The sequence below is a fragment of the Falco naumanni genome, chromosome 1 (genome assembly GCF_017639655.2).
Source record: "Falco naumanni isolate bFalNau1 chromosome 1, bFalNau1.pat, whole genome shotgun sequence".
Lineage (NCBI taxonomy): Eukaryota > Metazoa > Chordata > Aves > Falconiformes > Falconidae > Falco > Falco naumanni.
The window spans coordinates 55,056,324-55,079,706 of NC_054054.1; the positions used below are offsets into that span (position 1 = coordinate 55,056,324).

General features: G+C 42.5%; 1 protein-coding gene across 1 annotated transcript in view; it reads left to right on the top strand.

Annotated features, from left to right (window-relative positions):
- The window catches only part of LIMCH1 (LIM and calponin homology domains 1), a 182,002-nt gene that overhangs the window by 83,667 nt on the left and 74,952 nt on the right, over nucleotides 1-23,383 (top strand). The window contains exon 4 of the mRNA XM_040594728.1: nucleotides 22,233-22,339. Within this exon, the coding sequence (XP_040450662.1) occupies nucleotides 22,233-22,339 (107 nt within the window). The remainder of the gene's footprint in view (nucleotides 1-22,232; nucleotides 22,340-23,383) is intronic.

Consider the following 23,383-nt stretch of genomic DNA (forward strand, 5'->3'; position numbering starts at 1 on the left):
CTGGTTGCATGGATATTGCACCAAAATGGATAGAACTGTAACTTGCTGTTTAAAAAAGCTTGTTCCTTTGAAAATAAGTTGGAGTTTTTTCTGTGATTATTTTCCTAGGAGGTTTCTCTTGGCAACATGTTCTCTGGGAACTTGCTGTGAACCTTCTTAAGAATAGCTACCTGTCTGCTGGTGCTGGTAATTCGCTCTTATGCTGTACTGTTGCATAAATTCCAGTATTTTTTTAATGTCATATGATGTCCCAAAGAAATTTCAGCATTGTATTAGCTTTCAGGAGTTTATGCTTCTAATTAAGTTCAGCAAATGAGATCTTTTTTTCTTCATGCAGTTGTGAACCAGAAAATAAAATTACAAGACCCAATATAGTGCAGTGTTTTTCACAGAACTGAAAATAATTAGAGAAGGTAAATACATGGAACTTTAATGTGCATTATTTTTATCAATCTTTCCACTCATACTTCAGTGTTACTTTTTCTTTCCCCTTAAAAAATCACCTTCTCATTCTTTTAATTTCTCATTTTCTTTTTAATTCTTTGTAGTACTTTCTGGAAAGAGCCTGTTCCTATTGCAATATATAGTTTCATAATACATGATAATTTCTGTTTCCTTATTTTGTACTACTTCTTGCTGCTTGCTGTGCAAGTTGTGATACATGTGCAGTAAACGGAAGCAAAATTTCCTGTCTAAAAACAGTAAGTTCTTGGCACTCCCATCACAAAAGCATTTTTGTGGATGTTGATGGAAGGCAAGGTGTCAACATCATAGCAAAATGCTGTGCAAACTATTCTGCCATGGTTTCTGTGGATCTTCTTTGCTAAATGGTAATTGGCTTCTCTATACCTCCTGTGCCTCCCTTCAGTTCTGATATCTGAATATTTGACTAAAACAATACTTAGGGTCTGGCCTGTGGTTCATAGCAGCACTGTGTGCTTTGGCTCATCACATACTGCAATACATATTGAATCCCTTCACTAAAACAATAGCATCCTTAAAAAAAAAAAAATCCGTACAAAAAATGTGTGCTTGCGCTGTTTAGCTTTTTTATCCCTCAAGTTTTCTGGACTCTGTCTTTGAGTTCATTACTCTGCTTTCAAATTAATTTTTAATTTAGGTTTTCCTGCCTGTTTGTTTTGATGTCATCTGAGCTGGACATAGCTACCTTACAAGACTTCTGTTTAATGAATTTAGCTGTATGCTGTACTCACAAACACATCTTAAGTTTCATGGAGAATACAAAAGTAAACCAACAGGTGTTTCTTAACCAGGCTGTTTGTAAACAGAGTCTGTGTGGAAGAATCTACAGTGATGCTGTAGTTAATTCATTGCAGAAGAGGAAAGCAGCCGTCAGTTTGAATTTGGCAGGAAGCCGAGAGGAAGCAGCATTGGTGGGGAAAAAATTAGATGCAAACGAGTACAAACTAAAACTTTACACTGAAATTCAGCTGGTTTTTTTTAGACTGGATTGAAGGTTTTATTTGCTTCCAATTAACCATGCAAATGCTGTCCAGAAAGCATTGCTCTCCTCTCATTTAGCGAAAAAACAGTGACTCAAATGCAAAACACAATGCTAGCATCTTGGTTAGTATTTTATTAGTTGAAATGGATGTGCTCGCTCTGATGTTGCGTTTGGCTCCAAAACTCTTGTACTTTTGAAACTGAAAACTAATCATTGATCTGACAGTAGCATAGGTACCGGAAACATATTTCACTGCTGCACTTGGGTTCAGCCTGTGTTGCCCAGGCTTCCAAGTTTGAACTTTAACCTGATGTATGGATGTAAGAGAGGCTGAAATATTGGGAAATTAATAAAAGATGTGAACTGTCAACCAAAAGGGGGTGAAGGACCTCACATTGTTTATTTGCTTTTGATGGTCTGAGCTGCATTTAGCTATAAAGCACACCCTCAGAGAACTGAGTTCAGCCAGCTCCTAGTAGTTTTCATGTTCATCACCCCACTCTGGCTCATGAGCGGTCCCTTCTGTCCTCAACTACCAGCTGGAGTGTTGCGTTTGTGATTGCTGGAGGTGAAACTTGAAGTGACACCTTGTTTGCTTCTGAATGGGCCATTATTGATCCCTCCCAGGTTTCTGTGTGCTTCCTGTACCACTGGCCCCAGCCAGCATTCAGCCAGGGCTTCTGCAGACCAACCTCACTGCTGGCCTTAAAGTCCCTTCTTCTTCTGGATTCTTCCTTGGCTGCAGTGCTTACAGTGCACTTAATAAGCTAAGCTGCTTGTTGGCTGGGACCACTACTTGTCATGCTAAGGATACTGTCCCTTTCTGCCAGTGTCCAGGGATTTGTCCCTTGCTATAAGCTGAAGTCTCTTGTTTAGCGCCCAGAGCACCCCAAACAGTTTCCTTGTTGGGTCAGGATGGCACCAGCCAAGATGGGTAAAGGTTTGTAGGACACACCTGAAGGATGGCTGTGAACCCTAGCTGCTGTGAACAGATGCAAACTTTGTCATGTTGTTGAGACCTGTTGCCAAACTAGACTGGTTAGGATTCAAAGATGCAGCAGTTTCACAGGCAGTTTAAGCCATGCCCTGTGCCTGCCGAGCTCTGCCGCCGAGAATATTGTGACTTGGTTTGGCCAAATGCTAATAATACGTGTAAGCTCTTTGTGGCAAGGATCATCTGCTAGTCTGTTTTTGTCTAACACCTCACCCCATGAGTCCTGTTCCATGGCCAGGACGCCTAGACAGTATGTTAATACAAATAATAAATAACACTTACAAAAATATCACAGGCATTCCTGTATCATTCACAGTCTGTTTTTAGACTGCTGTCCCATCTTCAGTCACCAACCATGGCTTTAATCAATAGGTTTATAATTACCTTTATTCACATTGAATAATTTAAAATGTTAATTGCAGATTCAGAGGTAAGGGGAACCTTTTATGTGTTAAAGCCAAGAGAGTATGGTCACTGCAGAGGATCTCCTTTTTGAATTTTTGTTTTACACAGACACCGTTTTACTGCCCAGCCTTAAGAAGGGAAAGCCATGGTAGTACCATGCTTTAGAACAAAGTGCTTGATTGAAAGCAGAGAGTCTACCTGTTTGGGGGCTGTCAAGCCACCTCACAAAGATGTTATTTGTAAAACTATATACATAAAGGCTTAGTATAATGATTGTTTACTTTTTTTTTTGGACATAGAAGGTTTGATGAAGTGAAGGGTTCCAGAGATAACATTTGAAAATGGCAAGAAGAAAAACATTGCTGCTGCGGAAGCCCTAATGCTAGGCGGCTGAAATGTGAACTTGCCCTTATCATGGCATTAACCTTTACTGTAAATGACAGTCTTTCCTCACATTGGAGAGGGCAGCTGGCTTCCAGGAGGAGCTCATTTTGTACCATGGAAAATGCAGGTTGCCCACTGGATTAATTTTTAGATTTGCTTTCAGCTCCTAAAGCATCCTTCTGCAAGTTCAGCCATGACTCGCATTACATTTGTTTATGACTCTGGTTGAGCAAGTATTGCAGAAATGGCAAGCTTTTGAAGAATAATCTCTAAGTTTCTGTAAGTATCAGAAAAACCGATAGTTTAACAAACAAAATGTCATTCACTGTTTAGCTTAGGGCTACACTAAATGAAGAATCCAGTGCCTTCCTTGAGCTGTTGTCTTAGAAACAAAAGGCTCCAGAGCAGAATGACTTAAACTCTTCAGGACAAACCCCGCTGTTGAAGCTTATGACTTCTGCTAATAGTTGGGCAAATATCATGTGCTCTGGAGACGTGGACTGTCCTCAGGTGTTTTCAGAGGAAAAGTTGGATGCCCTGAATCTGTGAATGTGTCGCCCATGCCCTGTGGTGAATGCGGCAGCGCTGGAGTTGTATCCAAGCACCTGCAATCTTTGGGTAACTTCCGTTGCAAAATCAATTAGTTTGCCAATGAAGATATCAAAAGCAGCACTGAGCTGGTGTGCTACACATGTTTAGGCCAGCACACATAAAATAAGTAGAGCTATGAATATCCATGCCTTAAGACTAAACAAATTATCAGCATTTGTCCTTAACAAGAAAAACTAGACCTCAGGCTATGGTTGGTTTCAGCTGCTCAGAATTTGACTTTCCTACACCTTCTACTGTGACAGCACTAGCACTCGTATAGTTATTAGATGGAGTGGGCAAGTGATCTAGCTGAAAAATACCCTTCTTCATCTTACAGAATGTTAGCTGCATGAGCAGGAGTGTGGGCAGGAGGGAAGGAAGGGGCTCACAAAGTCAGGGTAGGAGATGTCATTTGATCAGTTTAAAGTAGTTCTGAAACTGCAGCTAGGGAGTTTAGACTTAGATGGCATCCTTAAGTTATTGGCCAAAATCAAAGGACATGAGAACCTGGGAAAGTCTCATCCCAAATCCCCAGTTTAAAGGTTGTCTGTGTTTAAAACTATACTTAGTAGTACTCTCACTCCCTAATTCTGGAAAGGCTCTCACAGGTTGGAGTCTGTAGGTCTGCACTATAAATACCATCTCTGATCCTCAACTGTCTTTTTCAGTGACATGTAGCCTCTGCTGCAGGGAACAGCTAGATGCCAGTATTTATTTGAAGAGAGTGAGAGCTAAATTCAGTGTAAGTGGGGCTGACCAAAGTAAAAATATTTGCTGTGTTTGCTGCTACCCTACATTCTCACAGCATCCAAGACACGGGTGCTGCTGCCCATAAAATCCACATGGTACGATCTGGAGAATGTTGATAACCAGATGGCAGTAACACTGGAGATGTGAGAGGGGAAGATGCCTTCCCAGTAGCTCTTAACCTGACCAGTGCCCAGGAGGCAAGCGGGTATAAAAGGTTCCACAGCGTGGTCAGACCAACAGATCTGCCACCTCAAAATGGGCCAGGGAGGCTCAGGCTTCCTTTTACCTTCTGCTTTTGTGAAAAGGGAGCAAGCATGAGTTAGTAACGGTCTGTTGTGACCCCAGCCCTTAGGCTGAAGATAGTGGCCGAAGAATGCTGCCTCTAATCCCCTTCCTGGCTGTGAATCAGCTCAGTGAAGTCTGTTGCAGTTTACGTCTGCTAGCAACTGTTCGTACTGTTTCTATGCTGAAAACCTTTCCGGGCACTGTAAGTGGATTTCTGTCAGATGATGTGCATGTTGCTAGCAGGAGCCTACGTGCTGAATGCAGATGATGGAACGTGTCTTGCTCCAAAGATCATGTTGCAGTTGTTGCCCTGGCTTAAGGCAAGCAAGCAAAAAGGCAAACTAGTGGAAAACTAATGCCTTAAAGATCCATTTGTAGTGATTTCTTTGGTGTAAGAGCCCAGTAAAATTCTGCAGTCTGGTGCTGTGGTCAGGTGTTCCTAGAAGCTGAAATATCCAACACTGAAGTCTCCTTTCCTTCTGCATTCCTCAGTGCTCCTGGATTAAAGCTGCTTGCTTCCTGCTTGGCACGGTACTTTCCAATTGTAATGCGCTTCCCCTTAAATGTCCAGAGGTCTAATGATACTATTGTAAAGCTGTTAAAATTAATGCTGCAGAGGAAGCAGCTTAGTTAATTGCTTGTGCAAAAATACGGTGGTAGGCTGAACTAGCTGACTGAGGGACATCAAAGCCATTAACTGTTAACCTTTTGAAAGCTGAATAGCCTTGTGATACTATGTGTAAATCTGTTCCACAGCTTAGTATGAGAATTACACGTTCGTTTCTGGACAAGCAATGTAACTAAATCTACAAAATTAATATGGCAGTACAGAGGCAATCCTCAGCTGTTTGGAGTGGTGTCCTTCTGTTAGAGTCCTAGCTGTTACCACATCTTTGTGTACTTCTGCCTCCTCATCTTCATGTGGGAAGCACTGTTACTTAGATGGCAAATGTCTGCTTCTGTTTGGGGCAATAGTGTGCACTGATTTATCACTGTGCGATGTGTGAAAAGGAGTTTTCTTTTCAGGCTTTTCAATAAGGGGGAGAGTATTGAACTTGCTAAAGGCGTGCATGAATCCAAGTGTGTACTGAGTTCAGCTCAGCTTTTTTCAGGCCATTCTGTATGCTCCTTCATCACCTCAGCTTTTCTCTTTGAATTGTACTAGTTCTCACACACAATTTAGAATCAAGCTTGTGTTTCCCCATAAGGCCAATGGTAAAAATGATGCTTTTCTCCCCTTCCTCCTCCTTTTCCTTTTTGGTCATAATGTTGGTGTTAACTTGGTCTCCTTTTACTGCAACAGCTAGAGAAATGTTACGTGACTTAGCATGTTGCAGTCGCATTGGGAGGCACGTTGGACTGAGTGCCAGATGTGAATCTCACCCTTGCACCTGTTGTGGGCAGAAAACTTCAGGCATTAAACTGATAGCCTGGGCTGCAGGTGCTCTTGCTTCTTGCCTTTTATAACTGTTGGGTTGGTTGGGTGCTGCGTGGCTTGGCTGCACAGCCAACAAATCCCACGGGTGTTACCAAGCGTTCCTGGATATTTCTAATGCCTTGTTGCTGTTACCCTTTGAATACCATTTCTAGTTTGGTTGGAAGGAGGCTTGCTGTTTTTCCAAAACCAATCCTAACTTTACCACTCCTGCCTAGCAACAAACAACATTGGGGATCTTGGAGCCAATGCCTGCTGTTAGCTGAACGTGTGAGTTGCCAGTAGGTCTTTGCATCCTCACTTTGCTTCCAAGCCCTGATCGTGCAGTTGTAGAGGTTCCTGCGAAGCTGCTTGGTGAGTGCCCTCAGGGGGAAGCTGCAGGCCCGACCCGACTGCTTGGTGATGGGCACGAGGAGATGGAGCCCCGTAGCCACAACTGTAAAAGCTCAAGTGTCAGTGGGACATACGCGTACCATGCAGGCAGCAGCTAGTCTTTGGCTGACTAAGGGGGAGATCCAAGGTCATTTGGCAACTAGGGAGGGCTGGGCTGTGGAGCGGCTCTGTTTCCTTGGCCAGCAGTGCGTGGATCAGGAATGCTGGTCAGTGGTTTTTGATTCTAACCTTCCTGCCCTTCCTCATGCCCCACAGCCCACAGCAGGGAGTAAGACCATGCTATAAATGCTCTCTGCTTCTTGAGACTGTTTTTCAGACCAAAGCCGACAGACCTGCTAGATAAGAAGTGTGAAATTTATACATTAATTTCTGGAGTTACAGAGATCAGCCACAAAGTATTAGCACCACTATACAGTATGTCCTCTGTTATTTAAAAGGGAGGACGGTGAATAGGTTCAGTTATTTGAGGTTTCAAGTAATCCAGGGCAATTTTCAGTGTAATTAATACATGTCAGGAATTTGACCCTTGTGGGGATAACAAGAAGTTCTGGATAACTGAGGTGATACTGTAAACAAGTCATGAAAAACGTGCCAGAAAACTGTCTGCACAGGTCAGTAGCACAAGCTAATAAAATCTCTCAGCTTCTGATCTAGAAAAATAATTTATACAGCTTTTACTTGACATATGCAGAAGCAGAAGAAACCCTTTCTTTTTGTACAATTCTCGGATGTTTTCTTTTATTAAGTTTCTTGTGTTACCCCTAAAGAGGTCAGACAGCGGTTGCTTCTTCCACCATAATAACTGCATGAAAAGCACAACTTGAAAAGTCCTGAGTGCTGTGTGCATCAGACACAGACACAATGTTTTGCTGTGCTGTTTAGTTTCAAAGAAAATACAAGCAAGTTTAAAAAGCGCCTAAAATTACTACTACAGGCTTGATACTGTGTATTGAAACAAATTATGAACAAATGCAGGAAATGCATCAATCATTGGCAAAACTAGTTGCAAAGTGGTAAATCAAATGGAATGGTCCCCAGAGAGTTCTGTCAGAGCTTTTATAAAAGCCTGTTAAGAGGCAAAGAGAAGTAAGTGAATAAATAAAGAAATGTTGTGCACCAGAAGAACACATAAAATTCATTACTAAAGTCATTGTTTAGTAACAGACTTATGTAAAAAAGAAACTTAACATAAAGTTTGTCATAGGGGGACGGATTTGGTTTTCTTTTGGGTGCCTTGAGAAGCAGTCAAGCTAGTTTGATCTTCCTTCTTGGTGTGCATACCTGCATTTTTACGGTGCTGAATAGTGACTGGGTGGAATCTGGTATGTCAGTGGACTTGAATTTTAGATAAGAAAGAAGCAAGATAATTACATCCTCTTGGAGAGGTGTTGCAGTCAAACAAAAATTTGAGTAAGCAAGGTATTAGCCAAATTATATTAGAATGGGTGATACTTCAGCAATATCACACCAGTAGTTGTTTTTTCATTCTGTCTAAAACAACCAAAAGAGCAAAATTCAATCCAATATGGATTAGTTTGAAGGGAGTTCAGGAGCTGTATCTTCAGATATGCCTGGCTGACTTTCTGAGTGTCTCAGATCTTTGAATGATGCAGTCAGCAGTGATCAAAACCTGCTTTCCTGCAAAGTACCAATTTACTGGTATCGGTCTCCTTATCCCTTTTATGCTAGATGCTGTATGGTGTCTGAGGTCTCCACCTTCAGAAGTTTGTAATTAAGAAACAATACATAGATGGAGCTGGAAAGAAAACAGAGAAACAAGGTATTTGGTATTTGTCAGCACAGTGTTGTCGGCAATCCTAGGACCTAACTTCCGTTAGCTCTTCATAGACACGACTGTAATGCAGAATTTTGGGGATGATGCAGTAGTTCTAGTGAAACTCAGAAGAGGCTACTTATAAGCATGAGGACTGTGCGTGAGAAAATACAAAATCCAAAATCTGCCTAGGGTCAGCACCCACAGTATTAAGACTCAGTTGGCTAGTTCCCAGGAGCGTTTGAGACCTTAAATGCTCTTTAGTCCTTACCCTGTGGTTGATCAGAGATTAATCACTTGCTTTTTTAAATACTATTACCCAATCTCTTGAGCCACCCAATCCTGATTAAAATTTACTTTCTAAAACATGATCTTAGAGAACTGAAACTCCTTGGATTTCAGATGTCTACATATTTTTTGAAGACGTGTGAGTTTTTGGTGTTCACATACTTGCATCAAAAATTCTTGCGGATGGTTTATCTTCCCAAGACTAGTTCACCTTGCTATTCTGTTTTGTTTGGCTGAAATTTGGTGAGCAATATTAGAAATCCAGCACTTAAGCCTGCGTACAAACTATTATGTAAGCAAACTGCAGACCAAGAACTTCAAAGATTGTGGTTAGTATTCTCCATCACAGCTTCCAGTATAACTTACTGTCATTGTGTAACAGTGCGCAAATATGCTTGTCCTTTATGTTCACCATACAAGTTGGAGGAATAAAAGTGCCAGACTGAGGTTAAGAAGCAGATGGGAAGTAAACAAGAGGAAAAACGGTCAACTGCTTTATTCAGGATAATGGAAGGTGGAGTTTGGGATATTCCAGAGAATGGAAAACCCTGGATAACGTCCGTGGTGTGGGTGTGAGCAACCTCAACAGCCTGCTTGGGTTTGGCAGCAGCATCTATCACCCTGGACCCAGGATGGCTCTTGTGGGGGAGCTGCTTGACACCAGTGCCTTTCCCATTCGAGGGCAGGTGGCCCAAAGGCATGAGATCAGCTTAGCAGTGCAGCATAGCACATTTAAGGATTTCCGGGTAACCAAAAGCCCCAGAAAGTGGGCGCTGCTCATGTGCTAGCTGCAGGCTCTCTACGCCATGTACTGACACTCGGTCACATGCTGAAGCCCTGGTACAACTCTGGGCTGGCTGGCATGTAGCTGCAACAGGTACGAAGGGCATGTGTGCATGCCCAGGGTCTCGTACCTCCTGGGTGCTTGGGCTTCCTGTGCTGCAGTTTGGGCAGTGTCTCCACATCACCCAAGGTGGTTGCATAGCTCTCTAGCCCCTGTATTTCGCTGGGGCTACATCTGTTGGCCTTGTAAACCCCAGGTAGCTCATAGTAAGGTCTCTAGATTAAGGGCTGATTAGCTTCAGCGCAGTGCTGAGCCTCAGCTGGGCGCATGCATTCAAGCAAGGCAGTACTGTCTCTGATGAATGTTCCCCAGTTGCTAGGAAGGTCAGTGTAGAGGTGCTTGCCAAAGCCAGTAAGTCCCGCTGGCCGTGAGATCATGTTGGGTAGCCATGTGTAACGTTTGCGCTCTCCAGAAATCTGTGCCCGCGGGAGTCGTTTGGAGACATGTGAGCTGGCCGGAGACTGGGGCTCTGCAGTGCTTTAAATCAGCTAAATTGCTGGCAGCTTCTTGTTGGCTCTGGAGCTAGTACAGCTGCTTTCATAGCCCATGAAGTGTGGCCTAATAATCTTACTGGACTCTACTGGTTCTGCTGTCTGGATATACCTCTCTGATCAACAAACTGAACTCCGAGTCCCATCCCTCTGTTGAGGAAAGGAGAAAATCATATTTACTTTTAAATTTACCCTTTTCCTTTATACACTCTCATCAGCCAAGCTTTACCTCCATCTGTGTAACATGGCTTTAAATTGCAAAAGTTTTCAGAAGTGGCAGGTGTGTAGTTGGAAGCTTGTTTGAGGGTGTATGAAGATCTCTGCTAGCCTTATTTGTGACTGTTCTGAGCAGGAGCCACTGGTTATATGCAAGTAAGCTGAATTATAAGCATGGTTGGCTGTTTTCCTCCACAAACAGAAGGTGATCTCAAGTCTGGTTAGGACAGAGGGTAGGGTAGAGGCTGAAGTTTTAGGAATAATCAGTGATAGATGATTGGTTTCCCCTTTCTTTTCCCTCCACCAACAAATGTGACAAGCTATTTCTGCCATCTCCACTCCTTAGTTCTTGTTCCTGAAGACTTGACGTGATGCTTGTATTCATCTTCCTAACCTTGGGGTTTTGTGCATTCCTAGGGGAGGGAGGATGTTGCAGTAGTATGCCTCATGTACATCTTTGGTGTGTAGACAGAAAACTGAGCAACAGGAATATCTGTCCTGTAGGAGGAGAGATCCTTTTCTGTCCTCTGTTGTGCTGTCTGGAGGAACCAGAACCAAGACACTGGAAGAGCTGGGCAAAAGCCTTGCAATAGGAATATGCTGTATTACAGAAGAGTTCCTTCCTTTCTTTCCCTTTTGTTTCAATAATTTATTTTAAGCCCATTAATTCAAGGAAATTCTGCTTCTTAAATACAGTATGTTATTGTACTACTTTTTATTCCTCCTGAAAGCTTAGTCTTCACAACTGCAAACGACTCTGGCATCCAGATGTAACCCATGAATCCTGCTTTCTGAATAGCCTTTCAAAGGCCTGTTTGCATGACCTCTGTAGACTTAATGAACAGTAGTAATTTAAGTTGGCTATTCTGGATAGTCCCTCTAGGTTTGCAGGTACCATAGCTTCATGAATAATTGTGCCAGTTCTTGAAGTACACCTAGGGAATGCTTTACAGATGGTTGAAAAGGGATGGAAAAGAAATCACTGCCATACATGTTGGGTATCTCATCTTGCCTTGAATATCTACCACAAAAAGACTCCAAAACTGGAGATATTCAAGATGACTGACAGTTATGACCATGATACCTAGACACCAAACATACGTTTTAAAATCTGAAAAAGAAACAACAGATAAATGGATTGAGTACTGTGGTATTCAGCAGTTTAGGCATTTACACTGTATATGGTCAAAGTTAAGAATGGGCACTGATTTACTTAGCATAATTTTGCATGGATATTTTGGGTTTCTGTAAAATGCACTTCTAGCAAACTGAAAATTATTGATTTCCTTCCGCTTCCTTTTTCTCACTGAAGTAATTCTAGACATCTAAAAGACATTAAAGCTTTCTAATTATTTTTTTACTGGAAGTAAAAATAATAACGTAGGTTTTCCAAGCGGAACATACTGGAAACTCATTCAGTACAAAAAAGCAAATAATACAAAAAAGCCCAACAAAACAGTGGTTTTTGGACTTGAACAGCTTTCAGAAGTATTTGCAAGGAGACCCCAACCTGTACATTAAAGAAGTCCAGTATGTTTTATGTAATGTTGGCATGAAAATGCAAAGCTATGAGTGAGGGGAAGATGAATATCAGGTATCATGTAACAGCAGCAAAGAGATTTCTGATGTTTATCAAACCTTGAACACCAGAGATTATTAAAACATATTCGTTGGCAATAAAGAGTAGATGTTTAGTTTGAAAGGAGAAATGGAATTTGTTGCTTTTCTTGCAGAGGTCACAAATCTATCAGGAATGAGTCCTCCTTGGCAGTTTCACTATTTTGCTGTTTGCCTTGGGGAACAGAGATTTGGTCTGATTTTAACAGCTACTGCCAGGCCCCTGGCCCCCACAGGCAGCTTTCTTGCATCTTTTGAGGCCCACCTACAGCAGTTGTACTTGGACATTGGAATGGAGAGACCCTCCAGCCACCACAGCCGCAGGGTGTCCTGATCCTTGCATGGTAGATTGCTGTCTTTGATGGGTGAAGTCCGAGTGTTGGCCAACTGTTGCTATTTTTTGCCTTTAAATGGAAGATAGCTTTGCTTAATATACCAAGCAAACGAGAACATACCACGTAAAAGAAAGGGGCAAGAAAGTAAAGTCATGTTAGTAGTTGGTAGTTGCTACAATTAGAAAAAGCATTATGAGGCTGCCAGGCAGTGGTTATACATTCATATTTAGAGGTTTCATGTCAATTTGATTTTAATTTTAGGTACCAATTTCTTTTGTACCTTTACAGTTGCAAACCTTGAAAATAAACTACAAAATTGCAGCTGTTCTCTGGCCCTGGATGTTCAAAGTGTTGTGGTCAGCTAGTTCAACACAGCTGGATGAAGCAAAACTTCAGATGAGATTCATCATGCATATATTTTCATAAAAATCCTGTATTTTAGTATCATAGAATCACAGAATCATTTAGGTTGGAAAAGACCTTTAAGATCATAGAGTCCAACCGTTAATCTAGCACTGCCAAGTCCACCACTAAACCATGTTCCTAAGTGCCACATCTGCATGTCTTTTAAACACCTCCAGGGACAGTGACTCAACCACTTCCCTGGGCAGCCTGTTCCAAAGCTTGACAACCCTTTCAGTGAGGAAATTTTTCCTAATACCCAACCTAAACCTCCCCTGGCACAACTTGAGGCCATTTCCTCAGCTTCAATGAAATCTGCTTCTGTGTCTGAGTAGGAAGACAGCTGATAAATGACATGGGGAAGGTAAGAATTGAGGCTGTAACTCCAGTACAACTTTGTGTCTCTAGATTCTTGTGTATCAGAAAAGCATTGGATCCAAGTCTCACTATTGCTCATTTCCAGTTACTTCTTTTTGTCCTTGCCATCTGCTTTAGATGCAGTGAGAGAAGAAAACTAGAAACAGTCAGCAGTTACCACAGTTTGAGAAGTATTTTTCAGATAGTCATCTCTGAACGTGCGTGCAGGTACACTGATTATGCTTTAAGTTACCTATACTGGTTTATACTAGATTATGCTGGCCAGGTAATTGACCCTCAGACATGCCTTTTTAGGTGGACTGGCACATGATGCACACAGGTTTTCCTTATTTTCTTCTCTGCTACCCTCACTCCATCCTAAAGGTCCTGTGGCACGTTGCATCAGACAGTTCCCTGGAGCTGGGTCCCTTGAATAGCCAACACTGCTATTCCTGAAAAACAAGGTTATTTTCTCTACAGTCAAGTCAAAATATGGAAAGCTGGCATTGGGTAACAGTGCCCTGGGATATCAAATGTGATCAAAGGGATCCCATGAAGCTTAGAATCTGCAGGCAGAGAAAGGAAGGCAGGATATGTGAAAAAAGGTAGTGTCTTTTAGTAGACCATAGTACAATATCTTAGCAGGAACACATAAACAGCTGTTTAAAAGCATTTGTTGTGCCATGGCTTAACACACAATTGCCCTGACAGCACTCAGGAAGGGCAAAGGTTTATTCAGCAGTGTTCGGTTGTAGCTGATGGCTGTACATAACACATTAAGGGCTTATTTCTCTTGGAGCTTAAGCTATTTGCAGTGTTCCTTTAAATTACCCCAGGGTACTTTTTGGGTATACTGCTCAGGAGATAATTCACCTTTATTCATCTACAAATTTCCTGGGTGGTTGTTTGGTTTTGTTTTTTGTATGCAGGGTGATAAGCTTTAACAGTATGTCTAGTGAAAAAATATACTCTCCCATATTAAATGCTCAGGTTAGTTTCTTTGGTGGTCCCATTGCTTGGGCCCCTCTGGCCACAATATCTGGTGTAGTAGTCCTTATGACTTATGAATTAAAGTTTATGTATTTCTTGGTTTACTTTAAGCAGTTTATTTGGGATGGCTGCCTTTGAGATCTTCAAAATCTGTAGTCAGACCGTGTACTTTCCTTAATGCTTTATCATGTCCTGATAATCACACACAAATAAACCAAACTTAGAAAACAGCATGTTCTCTTTAGTTGTGAATTCTTGACCGTTTTTGTATTTTGCTGTAGAGCTCAGTTGTGGGGCAGCAGCCGCTGGGGTGTGCTGAGAATGGAGTGTCCAGTTTCCCCATGAGGATGTCCTGAGGGAAGTGCTGTGGCAGTAGCTGTGGTTTCAGGGTTCCTTAAAATCTGTGTTTATTTTAAGTCGTGCTCTCAGAATTCATCATGTGAGTGCAAATAAAGGTCAAACTTGCCTTTGTGATCTTCATGACCCGCCCTCAGTTAGACAGCACAACTATTGCCAGGAGGCTCTGTAAGAAGGGGTAGATGCCATGGATGCAGAGCTCGGGTTGCAGTGAGAACACTGCTGCTGTGATGTTTCTTTCCTTCTTGTCTTTTTTGTATCTCTTTCCCCAACCCACTCTGTGGCAACTTTTATGTTGACCAACTTCATAGCCCAACCAACAAGGCAGAACAAGGTAAATAACAGTCCTTTCCATCACAGCAGAAGGAACCATGCTTGGCTTCTTTTCATGGTGTCTTTCCCGTCCTTGTGTTTTTACCCATCTGACTTCAGATTTCAAGGTGAATTCCCAGCAGTTTCTAGGTGTGCTTGGCTGCACTTCACTGTACGTGAGCCTTGCTTTTAACCCTGCTCTTGGTGAGCTTTATTAATCAAAAACGTAAAAAGTGGGTAGCAGAAGAAATCATGAAACTGAGGCCCAAACCCTCACAAGCCAAGTGCTGTCATCTGGTAATAAAAAGCTGTGGAGACAGGAGGGAAAGGAAATGTCCTCTTCCTTGGCCATAGCATGGCTGTTACCATAGAATATGGCATCGGATAGGCACTCTCTCTCCAAGATGGGGTGAAATATGACATCTGGCTGACATCTGGCTGTGATTTCATCAGCATTGGAGCCAGTGAATAGCCTGCAAATGCTTTGGGCTTTTTTCCCCTCCCTATGTTCTGTCTTCATTGCTGTAAACAAAGCCATCTTACTCGGGGTGTATCTTGAATCTGAGAGAAAGCACATAGTCTGATTGCTCTCTCTCTCCCCCAAAGACAAGGATGTTGACTGAGCCCCCATTCATTTAAATGTTTTATTTGTGCCTTCAGGGATAATGACCTGATGCAGCAAGGAGAAATATCAGAACCTACTTAACTAGTGAAGTCATAGGGTTAGCCTTGTGCTCATGCTGCCTGCACCCCTCCCACCCCCCCGTGGTTTGCTTTTGCCTGTTGGTTTGAAGGCTGCTCTAGCTCATGTTCTTTTGTGTGGTCCCCTCCCGTTATTTTCTTCTCTTTCCCTGTTATCATTCTTCTTTCCTGTTTACAGTGTCTCTTCCCTCCTTTTACATCATACCATGTTGCAGGAATTTTAAGCTCATTTTAAAAATTTGCAGAAATAAGATACATCGTCCATTCTGTACCCAGCATGAAATTTCACTACCTGCCGAGGACCTGCAGTGCCATTTTATATTCTGAACTCCTTGCATTTGTCTTTCATTATAGACAATATGGCCATTCCTGTTCGGGGGTTTTAGTTATATCCATCATACAAATGGTAGTAATACACTGCATTGCATAAGAAGCTTATAAATGTGGTTGGAATTTGTTACAGGGCAAAGATCTTAAAAAGCAAATAATCTGATGGTGAAAGACAGGTTTAAGAAAATGTCAAAGACAATTTCTTGAGTAGGGCTCCTGTACTTTGGTTTTCTCAAAGAACTGCAAGCTTTTAATTTTAAACATTGTGGAGTTTTGTATCTGGAGGATAAATGTACTCACAATTTGATTTGCTTAACACATTTCATTTATTTTGGGCTTGTTTTTTACAGTCCCAACCCCACCCCCAAATTTCATGGTGTGATTTTGAGGTTTCTTTTATTGTTGCTTGTTTTCAGTGTATGAATGTAGATTGAATGTGCTCGTGTTTTATATGAGACTAATGATTGTAACTATTAAACTAGTAGCAAAAGATTTTGCTGGATGCCAAAAATGCTGAGAGCAGCTCTCTGAAAAGATAAATGGAGTATGTTCTTTCCTGTGCCCAGCTTTCCCTCCACACTGTCAAAGGAAGGTCAGTTTTATCGTACCAAAGTGGTCTAAGGTAGCGGTATCAAAGTTGTGCCCTATCCTCTTGCTCTAGGCACCTGCAGTTTTCCAGCCTAGTAAGCCTGGCTGGAAGCAGCGGGATCTAAGCACCTTGGCAGGGACTGGGCACTTCCAGCTAGATCTTCGGGGTCGGGTACCGAACATCTTCTGGCAGGCTTAGGTATTACCTGAAGATGGCTCAGAGCCACGTTTGGGGTTCCTGGTCTGTTTTGTGTAGTCACAGTGTGCTCCCAACAGACCCCTTTTCTTCACAACGGTTTTAGGGTGGGTTTTGCCTCTTTGTTGAGGGAGCAGAGCTGTTGTTGGGGGAGATGCATCTCTTGCTTGTTGATTGCCCAGAAAAGAAGCAGATAGAGGCTTGGCTTTCTTTGCAAAGACGGTCTTTGCCCTCTCTGCTGAGCTTTTCAAGGTACTGCCTGTCAGGCGTTCCGGGCTGCTGCTGCTCCCGGCAGGCCTGGCCCTTCTCCCGGCGCATCCCTGCTGCCCTGCCTTCGCAGCGGCACGGCTTCACCTCCTGCCCGCCTGCGGGGTTCCCGCCGGTTCCATCTCATCTTCTCCGCGGCCCCGTGTTGTGCCTCGGGGCTCGCACCGCGCCACCGGCCGTGCCCACCGCCCACCCCGCCGCTGCCGGCCGCCCGGGGGGGGCGGGGGTCGCGGCTCCCGGCCGGCGGGCGGGGCTGCCGCTCCGCAGCCTCCCTGCGCGGGGGCGGCCGGGAGCCGTCGGGCCGTCGGGCGGGTAAGTCCTGCTTTTCCCCCCCTCCTCCCAGGGTCGCTCGCTGCCCTCGTTTCCCCGTCTGGCGTTACGTTTTCCTTGGGTGAGGCTGTTGCGTGCCAGAATCCTGCTGGGGGCTGTATGCAGCCTTCTCTCCCCGGACTGGGGCGGGGGGGGGGGGGGAGAGGGGGCGGGGGGCTTGCGTGCAGTGCTGGTGTGCGGGCATCCTTCACCTTCCAGAGATTAAGCATCCTCAGTTTCAGAGTGAATGTGTCCTTCCAAATCTACTGATTTGGAATCTGCCATGGAAAACAATGTTCTCTGTCATTCTGCTGGATATACAGTACAGTATATTGTGTAAACAGTTAAACATAAATATACAGCAAACCATATACATATATAGTAAAATATACACAGTAAGGCACATCGGATAAAGAGTAAAACATAATATACATGTCTGTGTGTGTATATGCATGTATGTATATATAGATACACACACATATATGGAAAGTTTGCAGCCTTTCTCGTGTAAGTTCTTTCCTGGTGGACTTGAGCTGAATATTTTAATGTTTCCAGCTGCTTGTGAATCAGTCAAGATCCATTGCTTATATATGAATAAATTATCGCCACTAATGATTTATATAAAATGGAAAAATGAGGGAGTTAGGAAGAAATGTTGAGATTAAACAAAAGGCTTCTAGGAGTCTGTATTGGAAAGTGCTCAGAAAAGCTGTTGGGAATATATGTATTTTTTTAGAAATCTTGCAATTGATTCTGGAGCAGAGAAAATTTAAACATTCCAGAAAGGAAAAAGGCCACCTGTTTGTCTGCAGCTGTTCTGCAAAACAGTGCCGTCCTGCTGGCAACTAATAATATCTCCAGCTCGCAGAAGTGGCGTGCACTCGGCATTTGATTCAGCGTTCTGTGCAGACATACAGCTTGGCTTGCTTTTGTTTTCCCCAAGTTTATCTGTGTATCTCATCTAGGCCACGCAGCAGCACATCTGACAAACGATGGTTCCACAGTGATAAGCTGTGGGTCCGATCTGCAGCATGAATACAGTGAGAGTATTTTGTATACTATTGTGGCAGATGAAAGGAATGGAAGTGGGCCAAATTCAAGCTGTTTGCCATTGCATCTGATCAGCAGATCCTATGGAGAGAATTTGCCTGCTGTGGATATTTGATTCTCACTAGCTTGAACTGTCTTGTGTGTTGGCAGTGCTACCGTGTGAATTTGCAGTGGCTTTCCTGGGTGTCTGTCCTGCACAACTGCCAGCGTCTGTGGGTATTTTTTACAGGGTTCAGGATTTTGTGCTCCACTTTGTGTGTGAGGAAGATGACTTAATGCTGTACAGTGAACATTCTTCCATAACACACAAGTTATCAGCTTCTAAAAAAAGCAAAACGCCATGATTGCAAGTGAGCAGTATCTTATTTCTTCCTCGCTTCCTCCACCTTCATGGACGTGTAACCCTTCTGCCTTCCATTCTCTCAGCATCACCTGCAGGTGGTCGTGGCAAAGTGATTTTTTAGAGGTGTCTTGTCAGGTTACACACCAGAAAGGGTGAAAAGCTGATGGTGTTGAAATGCAGTTGTGAGAGCAGGAGCAGGTTTCCCTTCCTTCCCGTGCATCCTTCTGACTCAGTTTTCAGGGGGTCAGTGCCCTGCACCCCTGTTGGTCTGTCCCTGCTCCTCCCTGGCCCTTCTTGCTGGTTCGTGGCTGGCTTTGCCCAAGTGTATGTAATGTTTTGTGTGTTGGTTAATTTTTCGGTTCTGAAATACAGTATAGCAAAAAAGTTACATTAATAACTTCTGCATCTAATAATTACAGGTAAATGACATTGCCTATAGCGCTGATCTAACAGTAACTGTCAGGACTCTGCTTAGGCAAGCAGAAAAGGGTTGGGGTTTAACCTAGCAGTGTAGCTGTCCTGTGCTTGTGTCCTCTGTCACCACGCTGAAGCATTTGTCTTCTCTAAGCAGACTGTTTAGAGTTTGTAATTTTATAGATAAATCATAGCTAAAATTTTATAGATACCTATAGATTATATAGATATAAAATTTTATAGAAAAAAAATAGATAAAATTTGCAAAAGAAGTTTAGACTGTAACCTGTGAGCTTGCTATACTTCTGGGCATATGAAGGACAAAAGCCAGAAGAGGATTTTTGATTAGTGATGTGGACTAAAACCAAGAGGAGCCAGCATGAGACAGCAGCAGGTCCTCTGGGGCTGTAGGAAGTGATGTGCTGACCAAGTGACCAGTCCTCCATCTGCTCCAGCTGTGCACCTGCAGCAAGTAACGGCTGAAAGACAGTGTCGTCTCCATTTAATGTATTGAGGGAGTTGTGCATTAGTGCCTTGTAGGGGCTGACAGAGGGACTGAATTCTGGTCGTGTGTCTGCTGAGACCACTGTAAAAGATACCGCCCTGTTAGCTGAGGCACAGCAGCTGGCCACGCTGCGATCCTTGCTATTGCAGTGTGACCTATTTGCATGACCTATTTAACTCTGCCAAGTTGTAAGGAACTGGGCATGCACATTAGGTGCATGTTTTCAGTCACTTATTTAAAGTAAGGATGTTTTATATGTGTTCCTGCTTGTAAACTTTTTTTTTTCTTTTTTAGTTTCCTCAACAGCAACAAAGAGTGACACTTTAGGATAGGTGACTACAAAAATTGTGTAGTTACAGCTAACAGATGTGGAACTGTAATTTCTCTCAAAAAACATAAGCAAAATTTTCTGAGAACTGAAGAAAGCAGGACTTGGCCAATGCAAGGTGTAGTAATCCTCAAAGAAAGCTTTGTTGGGAGCTCGGTCTTAGTGGTAAGACTCCTTTCCCTTTTTAATGGCTTAGCAGTGTTTTCTGCAGTGTCTCACTAGAACTAACAAATAGGAATTTCAGCTGTACTGGAGCTAACTAGGAAAAGTTCAGTTTTGCAGTAGTGTGAGATACATTTTTGGCTTGGGGATAGCCAACCTAGGCAGGTTTACCTGAGTATCTGTCGCTTGAAAACAATTTTGTTGTTGTTTGGTTTTTTTTAATCCTTTTAAACAAGCTACATTTTTAGGACCATTGGGAAATAAAAACTATGAGATTGTTAACAAAAGCAAAAACCTCTTTCATTGCTCACTGGTTGCATTTTCTTGTCATGCATGGGGTTTTGTGCCCATACAAGATACCAGCTTTCTGAGGATGATGGTGTTAATGGTTGTTGGCAAATGTTGTTCTTATGATGACCATCAAAATAAAATCATGTACGAAAACAGGCAGGGGGTGATGACACTGTTGTTGTTTTTTTTTGAGAAGTGGGCATTTGTCCATCAACAGAAGAACTGAGTTTCCAAACTACATGGCTGCCAAATGGCTGATATTTTTGTTACTGTTTATCATAACTTGGACATGAACTTTTGGCATAAAGATGGGTGCAATTAGTTCCCCCGCCATTGATTGTTTTCTAAACCTATTAGGTTACTGTGTCCTGTATGTCCTGTGTATTTTTGTTAGGAAATTTTGTTAGGAACCTTTTTTTTTGGAATGCTTTTACATTTTTATTAGATTTACACATCGCTCCACCCACCATTTGGAAGTGACCAGAACTGTCCTTCATGAAAGACTAAACACGAGAATTATTCACGATGCAGTTGGAAAAATTATAATGCAAACAGTGAACCAGATGGAGAATTTTACAAGCATCTTTTCATGTCATGAATGATGCTGTCTCTCTTGGTTATGGGCTCTCTGCTCTCTTGACTGTTGTTCCTTTACCCCTGGCTCCCCTCCAGAGCTGTTAAGTTTCAGCCAGGGAAGAAAGGGAGATTTGGAGTCCTCTAAATTTCCATGTCCGTGTTTTTTTGCCTTGTGGCTGGTGACGGCGAGCTTTGTGTGTGAGAGCGTTGGCATGCAGAGGGCTGCAGCGATTAGCATGCCGATTGCCGCGTCCCGACAGAATAAACAGGGCTGCTCTTGCCGAGCTGCGGCTGTGCCACCCAAACAAAGGCCTGAGAGCAGATGTGGGGAGAGCCCTGCTCGTGAATCCTGCTGTCACACAGGGTGGGCAAGAGCTGAACACTGCCCAGGCTCCTCTGCTTCCCAGTTATTACAAAAATGGAGGTCTTTGCCACACACTGTGGCTTGCTTCACATGGCAGCTTACCTCCACTTGGAGTTTTGAGAGACCCTGGAGGATATCAAACTGTATATTATATCTTTATTTGTCCACATATGTACCATTGCAGTTGCTGATCTAGCAACATACGTTTCTATAAACTTGTTGTCTGCTGGCCTTCAAGATTTAACTGCATAAGAGTCACTGGTTCTAAAAAAGGGGGGCAGTGCACATGCATATGTGTAAGCAGGTTTAAAACATATATTAAATGTATATGCCTACAAACAGATTTAATCCCTATGGTGCAAACCCATGTGTCATTACTCGTATTTGGTTTGAAAGAGGCTTATATCAGTTTGTGCTTAATCTCTTAGTTATTGATTTTTATTTTCTGTACTCTGAAAAATGTAAATCCTCCATAAAAATTGTTACAGAATTAGTGTTGTTTCTTCTCACGGTGGTCATGTAAAGTGTAGCTTCAAGCATTTTATCTGGGGAGAAGGCACCTACCTCTTTTCCCAGTGGCTTTTGGCTGGATAAGGTTGGAGAGGCAAGAGACCAGTTGTGTTAATTAGGAATAACTGGCTTGTTTATGTCAAAATACAAAATATTTTCTGAACAAACTGCTTGCTTAAATGGTGGTGGTGTGGGCTGTTTCATATTTACCCTTCCAGCTCCCTTCAGAAATCCAGCCATTGCTTTTCTGCCCCGTAACACACAGAAGTTGTGTTGGCCGGCTACAGCAGTAGGTGGGGAAATTAGCAGGGCTTTTTCAGTTAAAGAAGTTGCCAACATCTGGGTTTGGAAAGAGAAAAGTCAACAAGCTTGTTGCAGTTACAGATCTTAAAAAAAAAAAAAAAGTTTTATATTTATCTGGTTTTCAAACAAAACATATACTGACTTGTTCAATTATGTGATTGGAAATGCCTTTGGTTCTTCATGTAGCTAACGCTATGACTGTGAGCTGCTAGTGAGTCAGGGCAAGATTGGTTCGGTAGGGTTATTTTTTTCAGTGAAGAAGAGTTAAAAGTTCTTTTGTTTTGGGGGGTTTTTTTGATCTCTTTTCAGGATAATATCATCTTATTCTTAAGAGGCTGCAAAGAGCTGGGACTTAAAGAATCTCAGCTTTTTGATCCTGGTGATCTGCAGGACACATCAAACAGAGTAACCATCAAGTAAGTACAATAGCAGTTTGCGATTACAACCTCAGATGCATGTGATGCAATAGCAAAAATGTTATAGAACTGCCATTTGTATAAAACAAATAGGAAGCTGAGGTTTGGGAAACCTTCAGCACTGAGAAGAATACATTGTTCCCTTCAGCAGGCTTTGTCTAAGGGCTGTTACTTTTCCCAGAGAGATGAACCACAGCTCTTTTAAAATACTGTTTTAGTTAAGCAGTGAGATTCTGTGGGACTTAGGGTTTTTGTGAATCTAAATTGATGGCATTCTTTTTTGTCTGTCCAACTAATGAACTATGTAGGCTGGGGAAAAAGGTCACAGCTGTTATTTCAGATTAAACTGTTTTGAAGGTGCATTATAGGGCATTTATAGGCCTTTCAGACTTTACAAGGTGCAGACATCAGCACAGTCTGTTTATTTTCTAACAAGAGCTATAGCTTGGGACATGATATTTGGGCTGAGGGTGTCTGCCTTAACTGTGTGGACTGGAAATGCCCCAGTTTAGATACAAAGCCACACACCTACTACCATAGAGATTACCACATGCATATTGAGAGGTTTTCCTTCCTAATAACGAATTTGTGGGTTTTTTGGGGGTGAGGTGATTTTTTTAAAATCTCCTTTTAATCATCAGCTTTTTAGCCATGGTATGTGCACATCCCTCACTGCAAAGAGTACTAGGTGCTCATATTCTAATGCTTGTATTTTCAGCATTTCAGCCACAAAGTGATTTAAAATACAGATGTGAAACTGGCATAGAAAGTATTACTGACTTGCCTAAGGTCACACAGAGCAGGCTTGAATCAAAGTCCATATAGTCATAGACCGAGGTCTTAAATAGGAACTGTTGTCCCTTTCAGGGAAGACTTTGTCATCATGGACTAGAAGAACAGAAGCAGTCAAACTGTGTTTTTCTCTCATTTATATTAATGTCAATCAAGCTCACCACCCCCCAAAAGCCAGAGCACTCCACACTTTCACAAAATTAGCAAAATTGGAATTGGTGTTGTTTAGAAGTTTTCCTGAAATTTTTGGGT